Source organism: Scophthalmus maximus, chromosome 21 (genome assembly GCF_022379125.1).
Source record: "Scophthalmus maximus strain ysfricsl-2021 chromosome 21, ASM2237912v1, whole genome shotgun sequence".
Lineage (NCBI taxonomy): Eukaryota > Metazoa > Chordata > Actinopteri > Pleuronectiformes > Scophthalmidae > Scophthalmus > Scophthalmus maximus.
Window position 1 is genome coordinate 4,538,703 of NC_061535.1, and position 18,047 is coordinate 4,556,749.

Sequence of the window (18,047 nt, forward strand, 5' to 3'; positions counted from 1 at the left end):
GCGTGCGAGCACGGATGTGTGTCCACAAATGAACAGTAAGACTAGAGAGAGTGTGTCAACTGATGCATTGTGCTGCGTCAGTCTGCCCGAGGGAGTGTAAGGTAAGACGAAGATGCGAGAACATTTTCGTGTGCGTGGTCAATATGGGCATATCCAGATGTGGAGGTTGTATATCCCCTTTCCCTAAAGGGAAGTCTTCTTGTTGGATGTTCAACCTATGTAACTGTGTCCAAAGAATTCCACCACGTCTGTTGTTCACAGTAACCAGTGTGTGAAAGAAACGTCTTCTGTGCAAGCTCTTAATCGGCATGGCATGAAAGAGGGTCTGTGTACTCTCCGGGAGTTCATCTTAAGCCAAAATTTTCTTTCTTTTTTTCTCTTGTTCTTAACCAAAAATGAAAGAGTTTTTTTGTTGTTGTTTTGTTTTGTGGGTTAAAATTTAAAAAAAAAACTAACTGCCTGAAAGTACACAGGCCAAGGTGTTTGGTTCTTCATTAGCTCTTACACGCTGAATAATTGTTTTAATACCGTAAAGGGTTTTATTTTATGGGGCGCAGGCCTCCTTTCAGTCTTTCTATACACGTCGTTCCTCCCATGTTTCCTCGAGTACCATATTCAAACGGGCATACATATGGTGCGAGCATAGGCGGACATATTTCCAAAATCAAAAAAAAGATTGCCTGATTGTTTGCATCAGGCAGGGATTTCTAAAGATGAAGCAAATGTTCTGAAACCGACCGACGCACAGCAGTGCTGTGGGGCTCAAATCTGGCTGGTTAATGCTTGCATTTATGAACCTTCTGTCCGTATTCCTCCCGGCACTCTGACATGGTCCACACTGCTTACTCAGCCTATAGTGAGTAATTAGCAGCGTTTAAGTCTGATCAGCTCTGTAGTCTTAGAGAAGAGGGAGGGGTGGGGGGGGGGGCATAAAAATAAGATGGATCAAAGCACCAACTTGTCTGAAATGATTACAGCGTATACAATGATGATTCCGAAGCTCTAAAGCTGCTTCATATTGATCGGAGCTGTGGTGCAGCAGGGGTATTTTGTGTCTGCATACATCCCAGCGTGCGCAAATGTCTGTTTAAGTGTGTATGTAGATTCTTCTCTCCCCCTCTGAGGCGTTGGCCTGATTGTAATCCACACTCTTCCTCGCTTCCCCTCCCCACAGTATCATCCCACTACAAGCATGAGGATTAGTGGAAGTGGAAAAGAGCACACTACTCTAAGGATTTTTTTTTATATAACCAGGGTATACAGAATGGAGCTTTTGATTTTCCTTATACAATTGAAGAGTATTTGGGAATATTATAATGGAAATATCCAGCCTGGGCCTCTAGAGGAATGGGTTTAAAGCCAAAGCTGTTTTAGCACAAGTTCCCCTCAAAAGGCGGCCGTTTGGCAAAAACACAACAAAATAGCAATAAAAGCAAATTTTTATAGTATGCGTAAAAGTTATAAAATGAATTATACGGCTCTAATAAGCCTGGCAATCGTCTATCGTTATTTTATAATGAGGACAAAGTAATTAAGTATTTTAGACATCGCAATAATCCTGTCTTGTAAAACGATGTAATTAGAGATGATGCATGCTTCTTTGGGGCCTTTTTAATAGGCAGTGTCAATGAATTATGCAGGTTGCATATGTATGTTCATTACGATTTGGGCTTTTATTAGATGTACTTTAATGCAACATTGACCATTACACCGTGCACACGCGTACACCACAGACATGTCATGATTCTGTCAGATGTTCGAACGCAGCGCACCGTGGTCTCTGCACTCTGCGGCCACATCACAGAGATAAGCTGTAAAAGTTTTGTTTAAAGTGAAGTTAGCAGGGTTATTAGCAGACGCCCCTGTCTTGTGGCGCAGACTCTTTGTAGCTATTACAGCTCAGTGTCATGGTTTCACGAGCCTGGTGCCTTCCTCGGCGCCGTTCACTTATGATTTTAGTGTTCCTGTCAGATAAAGGAACTATTGAATTTTCCACAAAACCAGTTAATGTAAGTTTGAGCTGACTTGTAATAGGGAAGGTTGGCGTCTCTTTCATTCCCAGTCAATCGCCCTGAATGTCTGTTCTTGCAACTTGAGTGGGTGCGATCTCCCATGAGAAGCAACTGAACGACAGTCAGCAATGGAATCAGGCCCAGCAAGCGCAGACATGATCCCAAACTGCAGATCAGTGAACTAGACTAAGAAGTCATTAAAAACAAAGAGAGTTATTATTCAGCAAAGGAAACTTTCAAAAATATCAAACATTGCTGAACAGAGTTCTGCATGTTTTGGTACAGATACTGCACTTCAGGTTCCGGATCTGTTCAGTGTTTAAGTTCAGAGCGTTGGACTGCACTCTCGAGCGATTGATGCCCCCGCAACCGCTTGAATGGTCGGACGAGGTGGCCGACGGAATTAATAACCACCCGTGGCTGCATAGGCCGCTGTTGCAAGCACAAGTTACTTGATGTTGCTTCAAAGAAAGGCTACAGCTTCCTTTAAATTTTCCCATCAACATTAAGACAATTGACCATTTTCATTGAATGCGTCTGTGTCAGCTCGGAAGCATGATTATTAAATTCATCTTACTCTACTGATAGTGTAGGTCTCTCCTGATCACAATGAGGCGGTCTGAGGAAATAGAGTCACATGCTCATCCCATGTGGTTATTGCTCTTTCTTCCCAGGTACTGTAATGAACACCTGCCCTGCCCGCCCCACGTCTACTGGTCGGCCTGGTCGGCATGGGAACGCTGCACCGTGCCTTGTGGCGGCGGCGTCCAGTCGCGACGGCGAACCTGTGAGAACGGCAACGACTGTCCTGGGTGCGGTCAGGTACGTGGCACACAACAATGGCTCTCGCACGCACCATCCTTCTCATCCGTCTTTTCTCCCAGTCACTGTCATTGTTTGGGAAAACTCGGGCCAAGTCATTTGATGCAATGAAGAGTCAAGTCGTGATGAAATTGGAACATCTAACATGACTAAATCCCCCGGCTATATTTACACGGTGGCAGCAGCCATCAGATTTATTACCAAGACCTATTTAGTGCCATGCACACATACGGTAATCACTGCACATATGAATAGGCTTATGTTCCGTCACAAAGCTTCGCCGAATCACAGGATGATGCAAATAAGTGTTGAAATGTTAGCGTTCGCCTCGTTGACAGGATGATGTGATGCTCGTGTTATTTCTGGTGTTATTTTCACGCGCGCGCGCACACACACACTCACATCATCACCCACAGTCCTGGTAAAAAATAGAAGAGGATGCACATGAGAGCTGCGGCTTCTTGTTTCCCTCTCGGAAATGGATTAAAGAATATGGGTCAGGGACTCGTGGATGCATGTGGACCCTTGAAGTGTGTATATTTATTTTGTTCGTTTATGCTTTTTCTTCACCACTTTGATATAAACTTTGTGATGTAATAGGAAGACAAAGCAAAACTGATCGTTGAACGTCACCTCTTTCAATAGCTGGATTCGATGTTGGTTATAAATTATAACTATAATCAGAATTATACACACGCAACTTGATTTTGCGCTTACACGCACATGAATAGACACAATTTAAGTTACTGTTTGGAGTGTTTTGTTAAAAAGAAAAATATCAGAAAAAGCATTCAACAACCGAAAATCCCATTTAGCTGAAATAAACAGATCCTACAGGTATGAAACATCCCACACGTGGCCTTGTAACCTCAAGAGCATATACTTTATTGTATTTGACAACTGTCCATTAGTGGCTGCTGAAGACCCAGTTAAAAAAGTACGACCTTCCATTTAAGTAACAGTTAACAGTTTAACAGTCTCTCTGTCTCTCTCTCTCTCTCTCTCACACATACACACTCGTCCCCATCAAATGACAGCTGTCTTATTTCTGTCATTGCGCGGCGACCGTTATCCTCACTGAAGCATCCTGGGAATGCAGTGGCATTCCCGGAGGAGCTCAGTTCACAGAAGGAAACCGATCGGCGAGTACTGGGGGGGGGGGGGGGGGGGGGTGCCTCGTCGCTGCTGTTTTGTAGAGAGAGAAAAAACCCGTCTTTGCCTGTCAGTTGTCGTGGCTATTTTTTGATTCAAGCCCAGTTTTGAGATGATCCACGGCCGAGTGAGCGGGTATGGAGCTTCCATAAGCGGGGGGACGTGCGGGATTGTTTTTTAATCAGTGTCAGGGGAAGAGACGTGTTTGGTAGTGACTACTGACAGCGAGGCGACACTCCAGAGAGAGCTGCAGGAAACGGTTGTTGTCCACCCCCCTTTCCCTCATTCTTTTCGACACTTTTCCTTTTTCGCTGTTGTTCTTGGACTTCACCTTTTTTCTCCCCCTCTTGTTTGTTGTGTTTCCTCCGTCTGCTCCTTGTCGTCCTAAATTGTGACATGGACTTAATTGGGGCCATCTCCGCCACGAGAGCAGTAATCACATGCAGGTTTTCACAGACACCCTCTCTTTCCCCCCGTGAAGACTTTACTGAGACAGCCTGGCTTGCTCGTGTATTGTAGCCGGGTAATTCACTCAGATAAAATAAACATTTGTTGCCTTCCCTTCACAGCTCTGATAAGGTGCTTAATTGCGCAGCAGTTAATGTATAACAACTGCCTCAATGCACTCGAAGCCCCTAAAGAGCCGCAGCTTAAGTGTTGGAGCCGGGGAACTTTAAAAATCCATATAACATCCGCCATTCCAATTGAAAACAGTTACAAATGGATTTGTATTTAACAACTAAAAACCATGTGATGGGAATTAGTTCTTTAAATTCCAGCGAGGAATCATCTCCCAAAAAAGTAAAAAAGTAGAATGGAGCTTGTTTTTTGATGTGCCATCTGTCTGTATCCACTTCCCCCGGACCGATCCATGTTTAATTAAACAGAAGGAGACCACACACACACACTGAAGGTTTTGTCACCACGGCTACTTTTTTAGTTGAGACACCCGACTGAGACGTGAAGAGACGAACACCGCGTACGTCTTTGACGTTTGCCGTGTCTATGTTCGCGTGCGCATTCACGATCACCTGTCAGGATTGATATCGCCGCAGCCACCTGTGGTCAGCTCCAGGCGTTCGCCAGGCAGCGACGAGCTAACATCTGCTCGGTGTTCTACGGAGACAATAGGCGGGCAACAGGAATTCACGAGAAATACTAACTTTTGGATAGCAGCCTTCTACACGATGTAGGTGGTCAACATTCACAACAAGCTGTAAAGTTACTCGCTGTTCCTTTTTATGGTGATTCTCCATTGATCCCCGGATCCAGATCTTGGAACACTTCTAGCAGGGTTCGGGAACCGTTTACCTATCAGGGGCCATTACAATTTTTATGACATCCTTTGTGGAACCCATACTTAATTATTGAACACATATCATACTAACTAACTGCTTAACTGTTTTGGTGAGGCGTCTGATGTCAGGTGATGATGATGATGATGCAATTCACAGCTCGTAAAAAAACGTAAACAAATCCTCAACTTTTTTTGGTAGTGCCATGCACTGCTGACAAAGACAACAATTCCTGTTCCATGTATCAAACTCTGCTGTCGTATGTGTCTCATAAGCGCCTCTGCCGATTACAGGAGGTAGTTTTGTCGATGCTTGGCGTTTCTCTGCCGCGTTGTTTTCAAACTAACTCCGCTTCTGCTGCGAGCTCCTCGTTGCGAAGACGTGAGCTCGGTCGTGACCGAGCGAGTGAGGCTGTGCACAGGTTCTGGATTCTGGCAAATGGCATTAAAGGCAGTAGAGGGAGCTGAATGACCCAGAGTCTGTCACAGACGATCTGTCTCACATATTACTACCAGCATATAGCGACAGTTTCAGCAGATATGAAAAAAGTTATTCTTTGCAAATCCTACCGACAGCAGCTTTAAGGTTGGGGTGACATTGCAGAGAATCATAAGCAAACCCATTGAAATACACAAACTTGGCGGACATAAAGTCCGCTAGAGGTCTGTGGTCTTTAAAGCGGCCACATAGGTCGTAACAAGCTGCTTGAACAAATGACCTGTGTGGCCGTTGTTTGGTTGAGGACAGTCTCAAAATGGCTCATTTGGAACTGTTTGCTATGCTGGTTGCTTTCATCACAGACCAGAGGAGTATGCAGTGTTATCCAGTGTCGTTTGCCATATCAGTAATCTGTTCAACTGTGGTTCTTTGTCACAACTGACAGATTGGAACAATTTGACTTTGACTCTAGCAACAAGACTCTTTTTCCTAATCCTCCCTCTGAATGAGGTTCCATCTTCTCAGCTATTAGCCCTAGACTGGAAAAGTGTGTCGTTTCCGCATGTATTTATTTATTTTCTTGACAGTCGCCGCGATGTTTAGCAGCGATGACTCGCCAGAGCTACACGCGTGTTTTATGGCCCGGAGGCAGGAGGTTCCCCAACCCCGTGCCTCCTCCATGGGGAGCTCGATGCAGAGTCAGGGACAGAGTAGCTCGAGTGGGGGTAGTAGGGATTTAGGTCAAGGACACTTTAATTTAAACAGTGTCTCTCCTCACTACGCAACTCTGCTACCCTGAAAACAAAGTGTTGCCACATGCGTGTTTAGAAGAGCTTAACTCTCGAGGTGCTTCATTTCCATTGAACCTGCTATACTATACCCGGCGTGTCGTTGCCTCAACAACAGTCTTATCATCGGGGAGGTGCTCAGTCCTGAGGTGCTCGGTGCCTCGTTCTGCCGGTGCCAAAGGCCACGTGACTGCAAATTCATCAGTCTGAGCTCCGGTTCATGCAGCGCTGCTCCGTCCCTCTCCTTTCATTAAACCCGCAGGTTTGAATTCCCCGGAGGGACCGCCCGAAATCTGGGCTGGAAATAAAACAAGCGAGTCTGCGGCGGCCTGGCGGTGATGCACAGCTCTGTACCATGAGCACAACACTCCCGGTGCTCGCCCCCTGTGTGGTGACACAGCCAGACAGCCATAGATGGATTGGAAGAATTTTCTTCCTCCCCTGAACACTGAGGCAATTAGTCACTATTCATTAACCACAAAATATTCTGGAAAAGAGGCTATTAATAAAATCATAATTACCAGATATAAGAGGCGGACCCTTGCAGTGTTTATTTAATCATTTAATCTCATTGAGATCAAGATCTCCTTCTCTCTCTCTCTCTCTCTACAGCAGATTAAAAGAAAAGAAGAAAAACAAACTTACAAATGTTTGGTTTTTTTCATATAAGTTGAAACAATGTAATAACTACTTCCCTATATTAAAGAGTATGTCTGACATTTAAACTAGATCTAGCCAGGAGTAAAAGATCCTCTGCTCTCCTGTAAATAGCACACTGGTATTTATTCTAATTCCAAGTACAGATAAAAGCAGGCCTGCTTCTGCGATGCGGCGTCTCCACGGAGACATCATTCACTGTGGCATTTCCTGCGTAACTGTATTAAGTACATCTAATATCGCTCGCATGCAGGCGACGAAAAAAGGGGGCCATTCTTCTCTGCTGAACGGCACATCTTGACTCTGTCTCTCAGAGTTAAGCAAAAGTCATATGCGGGCCATGCAGACGCGACGACGCGCAGCGCTGCGTAATGATATTGCGAGCCGCTCTATTTACCTGCGAGGAGTTCAGATGTGCGGCCCGGCTGTGAAACGAAAGTTAAGTACCCGGCGCTTGTGTGTAGGCAGACGGATGTGTGGACTTACTTGTGTATTTTTGTATTATTCAGCGGTTGGTGTTTGTGTGTGTGTGTGTGTGTGTGTGCGTGAGTGCGCGCGCAGCCATGCAACCTTCTCCCTGCCGACAGCAGGATTCATTATGAAGTCAGACTGGTGGGGAGACGGGGAGAGAGAGAGAAAGAGAAAGAGAGAGAGCGAGGGAAGTCGATGTTTGACAAAGTGTGTTTTGGTCGCCGCCGCTAATTGAACTGATGTGTCACGGAGATTTGAGGAACATTGAGCCTCTATTTCCACAGACTCGACCACAAAAGATTAAGACGTGGCCACTGAAGAGGATTATTCACCCTCACGTCTCACAGCTGGACCATACATTTAAATGTCAGGGTCGTAGTGAGCACACACACACACACACACACACACACACACACATAAACAAGTAAAGACATACAAGGTATTTCATCCATACACTCCACATTCATACATAAAGAAGAGATGCTGAGGGTCTATACTTCCCCAACAGAAATTCTGATCCTGTCCGTCTCTCTCTCTCTCTCTCTCCCTCTGTGTTTTTTTTGTTGCCCTTCATCTTTCTCATCTTGTATCCCCTCAGCATATAACACCTAAAAATAAGCAGAAAGGTCTGTGGATGGAGACAGAATGAGATAGGAGCAGCCTGAATCCATAACTCAGCCATGCATAAACTTATAAACATGCAAGCGCTTCTCTCACTCTCTCTCTCACACACTCACACTCACACACACACACAGCACACAAAGTGCACACACACTCTCAAGACAGTGCCAAAGTGCCAGGCTTAAGGCAAAACTTCTTCTCTCACAGTCGTAGTCAACCGGCCGCTGACCACCACATCGATACGGACCAACCAGGCAGCTTGTGTATCTTGTGAAGCAGTGAAGATGCCACGGAGCATCCTCCCACCCAGCTCTCCTGAGCTCCGGCCAGGAAACGCACATCACAGTGTTGCCCGTCTCAGAGCAGCTGCCCGCTGAAGGTGTTGCACGGCATAAAATCGCTGCTCTCCGTTCGCCCGTGATGCATTTTACTGCTCCAGCCTGTGGGGAGGAGGGGGGGGGGGTCGCCGATATGAGTCGAAAAAATCTGCCGAATAATTGAATCCAATTTTGTGTTCCACACGCCACTTGTCACACTCGACTGCTTTTTGCCACGTTTTCACTTTTGGTTAATTTCTCTGAAATCGAGGCAAACGTGAGTGTGGATATGTGAGAAGTGCAGAAAATGTTTCCTTGTTGTTGTTCTAGTTTTATTAGCTCGCCTTATGAACTGGAAAGAATAATATATTACATTTAAATCATTATACTCCCAACAGTGAAGTTTAATTCAAATATGCCTCGTTCTTTCTCTTCACACAGCCACATTTACATGGCCGGCATGTACTGTAACGCCTAAGATGACCTATGCGCCGCTCTGGCTCAGTGACCGTCATTTGAGCGGAGTTATTAAATTAAATTTAGTGGGAGTATGTGTATGTGGGGTTTATGGACTTTTAAGAGACGAGCTGGACTGAGCCTTTAAATTTAAATGCATTATTCAGAAGTTGTTAATAAAAAATTGGCACTCTTTAGGCAGGACGGACTGTCTTTTTGTTTTTTTTATCATTGTGCCAAATTTTGTATTCACATTGTGTTGTTGCCTCCACAACAGGGCTCGTTTTATTGCGGTGAAGAAAATTAACAAACCACAATCTTTACATAGTTAGTGGATGTAGTACAGTTAAGAGGTGGGGACTCACCTGTGGTTAAGTCATGATACCAGAGACCTCCATCATATCTTCATGATATTACTGTCATATTCATCATCATATTGCCCCCATCTCCTTTTTTACATTCAGTCTATTAGCTTAGTAGCCGGTGTAATTACTGTTATTATTCATCTATTTCTGTTTGATTTCCAAAATGATAGTCATGCCTATTCCTGTCCACACTAATTATTAGTTATGGGATACTACCCACCAAGTCTTTGTTTCTTTTCCCCTGCAGTTGTCTCTTTCCTCTCCTTTACCCCTTGCACAAGAATTTTCAGTTGCCATTGCATAAGATAAGATATCTATTACACCTAATGGACCCACAGAGTTTAACAGCCGACAGGGTGATATGACTTGGAAAAAAAAATCCTCTATATAACTCTTGGAAAGTAAATGTTCTCAAGTCGTCCACGGATTCTCATTATTGTCTATTTTTTTAATCCTTCTAATAAACCCAGAAATCTCTGTCTGTCCTCAGACTTTCTGATTTCCACAGGCTCATCTCTGTCAATTCAAACGAGGCAGATGAGTTGCCGTGTTAACTTTTTGGAAGAGCAGTTGTCGAGACCCCATCCCTAACCCTAACCCTCCAATTAATTTTTGAACCTGCACTTGCACTCGTCACTAGTTAAAGGGGCAGTAAACGATTCTAAAGCATTAAACGTTTTGTAAAAATCAGCGCATATTTACTCTTGTGCTCCAACTGTGTGCTCGCGGGTTCGCGGCTCGGCCTGAGCAGTGAAATCACAACAACAACAAAGAGAGGAATAAGCTTTCTCCAAAATCGCTCACTGCCCCTTTAAATGAATCAACTGCAGTCTGTAAATGTAAACCCAAAAGGTCCCAAATATTGGCTTGAATGTGTTATTACAGTGGGACATCTTTATTGCACATACACTGACCACGGTGCTGCATATACTTTAGATGTATTTGATGTGGATGCCTTTGGAGACCCTGAATGAGGTTTAGCTTTAAACCCAGTAATTATCTCCTTAACCCCTCTGCATCGACACTCGTCCTCAGAGAGCATCGAGAGGAAGGCTTACTAGACAAGCCTCATTAAATATTTATTCTGTTTGGCCACCATCAACAACTCACTCAACAAACACCCGCAGATCGTTTGATTTTTTTTTTTCTCCCCCCATTCATGCCATGTTTTGCTTTTCTGTCGCTGTAGGCAACTTTCGTTTTTTGTTTTTTTTCCTTCTTCCTTTGTGTCATTGGCTGATAATCACAGATTGTGGGACCGTCTGCGATGCGTGATCATGTTAAATAGCAATGTCCGGAGGTGATTACAGAGCTAAGATGGAGACAGGCAGGAAGTGCGGCGGCGGTGACACCCTCATTCATCACGGCGCACCTAACGGAATCTAAATCCTCCCTGTGTTTTTAACCTTGGTACCCCGGGGAAGAGAGGCAGATAGAGTGAGCGAGAAGCAGGAGAGAGGAGGAGACGGAAAGGGAGGAGTGTAGGGAGAGACGGAGAGAGATGAGACGGCGATAAACAGCGGGAAAAAAAGAGAACAGACACAAAGCCAGTTATGAACGTTGTGTGGAAAAAGAGGGGGAAAGAAATATGAAGGAAAAGATAAATAGATGAATAGAAAGTGAGACCAAGGGAGAGAGAGCATAGGAGATGAAGCAAGGTGGTGAAAAATAGCCCTGCATACTGTATGATGTATAATGCTCTGCTCAGCTGACCTGTCAGCCAATCCCATGTGACGGGCTGACGGATGTGCAGAAAGGAACTCTTATCTTATTTTGTCAAGGTCTGGCAGTCACTCAAGGCCTATTCAGCATAAATAAACAAGTGGTGAGGAAAATGACACTCATCTCACCTTCTCTCCTCTGTGGTGTCATTTTCTCCAGACATATCACTGCTGCCGCCGCCGCCGCCGCCGCCACCTCCTTATTTATTTAGCTGGGGCATAAAAAAAAAGGGGGTCTGGGCCGACTGTTACCCACCTTTTATCTCCTTGAATCATATCATCAGATATGGCGCCACAGAGAAGGGCGGAATATTATGTTTTTGTCTAGTTGTTGAAAATTGGCTGCGAGGGAATCGGAGGGAAAATATATACTGAATGAGAATCGCATATCATATTGTTGGAGCTTCAGTGGCATGTTTTTCATTTTTATTACCCAGCGCCCAAAGTCAGATGCAGATGGGAAAAATAGTTGTGATTATTGCCTTCTTTTTTTCTTTTCTTTCCCTTCCACTTCCTCACCTCTCTTTATTAACTTTTCCTTTATACCGCCCTCCCTCTCTCCCCGCTCCTCCATCCTTTCTCCTTGGTAATAAATTAAACCTGACCGAGGACCTTTCCTGCCTGGCTTGTTTGCCTCTTGCCATGTTCACCAAGCGGCCCTAATGGGAACGTATCCTCAGTCGGTGCGTGCCGGCAGAATGGCAGTGCTACGTTGGGGACAGGCGAACTGCGATGCGTTGGTTTGTTAGGATTTTCTTTTCTTTTTTGAGGGGTGAGTGGTGCTGGACCCGACGACATGCAGAAAAAAAAAACAGCCAGAGCTGGAATCCAGAGGCTTTCAAGGATGAGCGGATGAAAGCTTTGAAAGGCTTTCTTTATTTCCTCATAAAATAAGCTGTTTCATTTCATTCGTCACTGCTGTGAATTTCAAAAGCCATTGTCCTCGCCATGATTATGCTTGGGAAATACAGCAGAAATTCCTGTCTCAGCTTGTCATGCTTAATTATTGCTTTAATGATTAGTGATTGTCTCTTCCTACGCTTATTCACAAATTCACCCCAGCCGCCCGCAGGCATGCTTGCAGTGAAACAGACGAGAAGCTCTACTACAACAATGCAGTGAAAATGTTTTTTTTCCCCCCGTGTCTGTACCTGCAGGAGTACCAGTCATGCAACACCCTGCCCTGCCCCGACCTGAAGAAGACCACGCCCTGGACTCCCTGGACCCCGGTCAACATCTCGGACAACGGCGGGCACTATGAGCAGCGATTCCGCTACACTTGCAAAGCCCGCATCCCGGACCCCAGCCTCCTCGAGGTGGGCAGGCAGAGGATCGAGATGCGCTACTGCTCCAGCGACGGATCCACCGGCTGCTCCACTGACGGTGAGTGCCAATCGGAAGAGACAGGCGGTCTCTTTCCAGCTATCTCGGCCTCTGGACGTGTCTGTTATCTCACTCAAACTGGCTCGCACAGGCTGGTTACATTCGCCCTCGCCCCGAGCCATTCCTCCTTTCTGGCATCTGTTGTTCGATCGATTTTTTTTTCTTTTCTTGCCTTCTCAAACTTTTCCTACAAAAGTTAAAGGAGCGCGATCTTAATCCCGTGTTCATGGTCCTTTCCTCCTTGACTGTATCAATGGATCAAGGCATCAGACACAGTAATGAACTTTAGACGCTGTGAACGTCTGTGCAAACAGGCTGCTAATTGACAAGTTGTTTATGCCGTCAAGTGAGAGTATTCATATTAGAGGGGAGCCAGGCGGGGTTGGCACCACCATACAGCAAACAGACTTCACATTCACATACTAAATGGTAAAATGATATGTATTTATATAGCACATTTTCTAGTCTCATTGACCACCCAAAGCGCTTTACTGCACAAGCCACATTCACCCAGCACCTTTATAAACAGCAACTCTTTCTATCATATGTCATTCATACACTACTAGCAGAGCCGCCAGGGGCAATTTAGGGGTTAAGGGTCTTGCCCAAGGACACTTTGGGCACGTGGACTGGAGGAACCAGGGGACGGAACCATCGCCCTTCTGGTTAGAGGACAGACCTCTCTTCCTCCTGAGCCACAGCCTCCCAGGGGCATCAGTTAATGTGTCTATATGGCATATAGTCCACCTGCCTCAGAGTTAAAAGCAGATATTTCTTTTCTTTTTTTTAGCGCTTGATTAAGCCGCGGTGACCTCCCATCACTTTAAGTTCATCTGTGTCTCTGGGTGGTCTGCCGCTGCCACATGGCGCGGTAATCACAGAGGTTATCCTTTATGCACGCTAACAGTGGGGTTTTTCTCTCCTCTGATCTCCCTCTTAAGCCTTGTTTCTGATTATTCGTCTCCGTCTTTTCCCGCAGCCGCTGTCGCCGTTAGCAATTTGTTCTCCTCACTCTTTGAAGGGAATGTTTAAATGTTCCTGGAGGGGTTTTAAATGAGCGCATGGCAGGCGCGGGGAGAAAGTCTGACTGCACACTCGAAGCCTTGAGAGAGTGACAGCCACGCAGTCATTAGGGAACAAAAGAATTGCGCTTTAATGGGTCTGTCTTGTTTCTGATAAAAGAAGGGGAAGTAACAGTCACAATGTTTTTCATTAGAGGTTTTCACCAGTAGCCTGAAATCAGATTAGTTGCGGTGTTAATTACGCCAATTGAAAAGCGAAGGCCAGGATTTCAGCAGTCACTTTTGCCAGCGTGTGTGTGTGTGTATGTAAGCAGCCTATAGCCTACAGCAGGCAGATGGTGATGTATGAGTAGCGCAGTATACAAGCTTCAAATCCACACAACAACCATTGTACAAACATGGGTGTTGTTTTCTCATATCGGGGAAAATGGAAAAACACTAAGCTCAGCGAGGTGTTCACTATGCACCAGCCAGTGCTGCAGGTTAAATTTAGGCTATTTCATTGAAGTTATAATCTGCCTGTTAGAGAAACAGACTTCATTATACGCCCAGTGCCAAAGATTAACAGCCACGATCAGCTGTTGCACTTTATATTCAACTTACATATGCAGATATTAAGGGGATAAGAAATTATATATCATCGCAGCAGGCGACAGTGTTGGTCTAGACTCCCTCAAAGCCTTGTTGGAAGAAAGAAAACTGAACAATTTACATGTAAAGTGTATTTTTCAATCACTTTCTGTAAATGTTCAAACAAAATTCTTGTCAATGTCAAATCAGGCTTAGTCAAAAGGTTTTCTCTCCATCAAAAGCCCTACTGCTTCTGTTTGAAGGGGGAAAAAAACTTCAATGTAAAATATGAAACAATTTTATTCTAGGAAAGAAAAGACAGTTTCACAAGACCTAAATTGAAAACAAGACCTATTGAGGCGTGCGTGGCCCCCCGTGTGCAACTTTCCTCTTGTCCCAGGTTGATAGTTCATCTCCCGAATTCAATATGATTCCCTTCTCAGAGGAGTTCTGAGTCATAACTGTAGAAGAAGAGGACAGACTCAAGCTATCCACTTCTTCATTTCGGCCATTATCAAACCTGCCATCCATCTGGAGAGCACTTCTTTGTGAGTCCGTGGATGTGTGTGTGTGCGTGTGTACATGAAATGTTTCCAATATGTCCTCCTCCTACCATCTGCCTCTCATAGATGTATGAGGTGCCTGAGCCACAGGGACAGCAGTGAACTTTTCTTAAAGCAAGAGAGACCATGGCAGGTTAGGGACGACTTGGGTCGGGTCATTGAGGGTTAAATAATGTGATCAGGGGCGGCCATATTGGTTCTTCTCAAAGATGCGTCAGCGCTCTTCTGCCAGTCACTATCTCAAGCCTGCCCCTGTTTTAGATAAACGGTTTGGCCAGATGGAAATCAGTCTGAATGGGAGCGAGCCCAGACCCATCTCTGAAAACAAATAAAAAACATGAGCTTGCTTATTGGTCTGGTTTCCAGGCTACTGATCTGGCACATGCACACATCACGCTCTCATGTGCACCCGGAATGAGAGGGCCAGGGTTATGTCATGTTCTACCCTTTATCTGAAAGGAGGATAATTACAGGGCAGATAAATACGTTGATATGTTAATCTGATATTGTGTTAATTCACTTGTAGTGTGTGACAGTTGTATTTGTCTGATTGTGATGTTTCTGTGGGCCCTCCTAATTGTTGATCTCAGGTTGGGTTTCACACCGGGCTGAAGTCATTTTCATATTTGACATTCGTCAGTTTTCACAGCTGTTATCTTCATTTGCTCCGCGTCTAAACTTCGATCTGTCCCAGTTTGGGGATGTGTCGCAGAGCTCATTCAGGAAGATGTTTTACAGATTTTATCAAATCAAAATCACCAAAGGTGACGGTGAGGTGCAGTGGAGAGCGCAAGGCATTGAATGTCTGCCCAGTGCACGTCACTATAGGCGTTGTCAGGGACGACCCATTTTAATCTTCAATAACTTTTTGGTTTTTAGACATAGGAATGTCAAACCACTGCCATTATACAGAATGACAGATATTTTGTATATGACACCTGAGAGTTGAAAAAAAAATAAACTAAACTAAAAAAATAATAGTTTAAAAATGAAAGGTTTGCATTTTCAATAGCTCACTCATTTATGACTTTTTTTGACATCCAACCACCTCTCATGTGTCTGGGACATCCTCTCATCCTCCACAATTTCTAATCAAATCCCTTAAAATACTTCAGTGAGCATTTTGCTTTAATATGCATATTTCAAGGTTTGCATTTTCACTACCTCACTCATTTATGAACTTATTGACATCAAACCAGCTCTAGTGTCTGAGACATCCTCTCACAACTTTCAAAGCTCTTAGTTTGTGAAAAAGGCCTTCGCAAATCCCTTAGACCTTAGCATGTTTCAAATAAGGGATCTTTATAATGGATAGGAGGATGCAGACTTTTTTATTGTTGTGGTCTCATTTGAAATCAATGCATGAACTGTGAAAGAATCTTTAGCTGTCTCGCTGCCCCGCTGATGTTGCTTCCCTGCTACTCAATAAAAAGCCCATCCTGCCGTATTGTCTCAGATCTTCTTCGTCTCAGGCAGAATGTCGCCACGTTTGCAGCTTTGAGCATCAGTCCTATCAGATATACATGACATTTGATGATTCGGATTGTATTGTCACCGACACGCAGCGCATGTCCGCGACACACACCTGGAAGTCTCATCTGTGGTGCACAGAACTAATCCCCCAACGAAAGGGAGAAGAAAAAGATGTTTGAGTGACTCTCCCGACCACCCACCAGCTTCTTCTCTGTGTTCGAGATCGCTATCTGTCTTTATTATGTGAGATAAATTATGAATATGTGATCTAACTAAGCATTTACAATGAGCTTTCTGTGTAACATACTGACTTGTTTCGTTTCAGTGATCAAGGCCTAATGATAGCGATGAGTTAATTACTTAAGATCTTTAATGATTTAAAAACCCTTTCTCCTCGTGAACGCCCAGTGATTAGTCGTGTTGCAGTTGAAATCGCTTTTTATCATAATTCACATGCCTGAATGAAAAAAACCAACATTAGATCATTTGCATAATTGCCTGCACGGCCATGTATTTTTTTAAATGTCCATAAAGCAAAAGACAATTCCCAAGACATGACCTTTTTTACTTGTTCTACCCATTACGAGACTCTTCTATTCACTCAATTAATATAGAGTGTCTTTATGTAATATTTATGCGTTAATACACAATGAATATTACAAGGTGGTTTACACAGGGCAATTGATGTTTGCATATTCTCCACCCTGCACACTGCCCTCTTCACATTACGGCTCACTCTATAAACGGTGATGCAGTGTAGTGTACCAGAGGCTCAGTGTCCCGCTCAAAGGGTCCTCAGCTCGAATCGATGATGTCATAGATTCATATGCCTGTGCCTGTTATGCCTGTCAGGCATTGCATTTCAAACGGCACATATGCACCTATTTGCTGCTGATTTGTCTCATCTGAAATGACAATGGCGTCAGTAAAAGGTTCCCTCAGCTGTAGCCAGCTAGTTATTGAGCCTATTTCAGCTCCACAAAATGGTTGGTTGTTGTAATGTCTCCAGCTAATTCAGGATAAATCAAGAATCCTAAAATGAATCGTAGATATGCACTTGATCGCCACATGTTTTGCACGATGAAGCCACATGTCCCATCGTCAATAGTTGATGATCCATCCTTAATAGTTGATGATCCATGTAGGAGACATGGAGATAAACAATCAGATTACACACGACTTTGTATTTGTTTTTAATCTGTTTAATTTTTAATGTTACAATGAAAAATGTGTTTATAATGAGCAGTGTCTCATGTGTCTTTCTAATGTGATGCTATCTTGAGTAATGTTGGCAGGGGTTGCCAGAGTGTAAACTTCCCCAAATCCGATCAAAATAATGACATGAGTCGTTGGCCTATATTCTGATACAAACTATCGTAACATTAGTTAGTCAATGATGTGTTCTTTGGACTTGGAATTAATGTTTTGCGTCGGCAGACAGAAACATTGACTTTTGCAACTTTTGTTAGACTGCTAAATCAATTTTGTATACTTTTGCTCTTGTGCCTGAGATTCTCAAAAGGCTTGAACAAATACATTGAACCCTTGAAAGGCCGAGTATCACTCTCACTGCAGCCCAACACACCCCTTTTTTATTTTGTGAAGAAATCAAAAGCTTGACAGGCCTGCTTTTTTGTACTCACAGTTGTGGCGTTGGGGATATACTATATACTTACCCAAAAATACCAACAAATATCCTGCAGACCATAGTTAACAACGCACAGCAGCCTGTGGCATTAACAGCAAACAGGAGACTCTTGCTGCCCAAAATGTTAAGCCCGTAGGGCAGTGCCTCCCCACAGGCAAAATAAGTGCCATGTTCAATCTGCACCAATCCTGAGGGGAAGCGCTGCCTGAAGGACAAACCCGACATTCCATAATTCGCAAGCTCCGCAGCTCACACGGCTATGGAGCAAACAGG

General features: G+C 44.3%; 1 protein-coding gene across 4 annotated transcripts in view; it reads left to right on the plus strand.

Moving 5' to 3' along the window:
* Positions 1 to 18,047, plus strand: part of sema5a (sema domain, seven thrombospondin repeats (type 1 and type 1-like), transmembrane domain (TM) and short cytoplasmic domain, (semaphorin) 5A) — a 121,027-nt gene that overhangs the window by 83,496 nt on the left and 19,484 nt on the right. For all 4 annotated transcript variants that reach the window (XR_004786521.2, XM_035618812.2, XM_035618813.2 and 1 more), the window contains exons 15-16: positions 2,687 to 2,834; positions 12,273 to 12,498. Coding sequence is in view for 3 of the 4 variants with exons in the window: in XM_035618812.2 (XP_035474705.1) it covers positions 2,687 to 2,834; positions 12,273 to 12,498 (374 nt within the window). In the remaining variant the exon portion in view is untranslated. The remainder of the gene's footprint in view (positions 1 to 2,686; positions 2,835 to 12,272; positions 12,499 to 18,047) is intronic.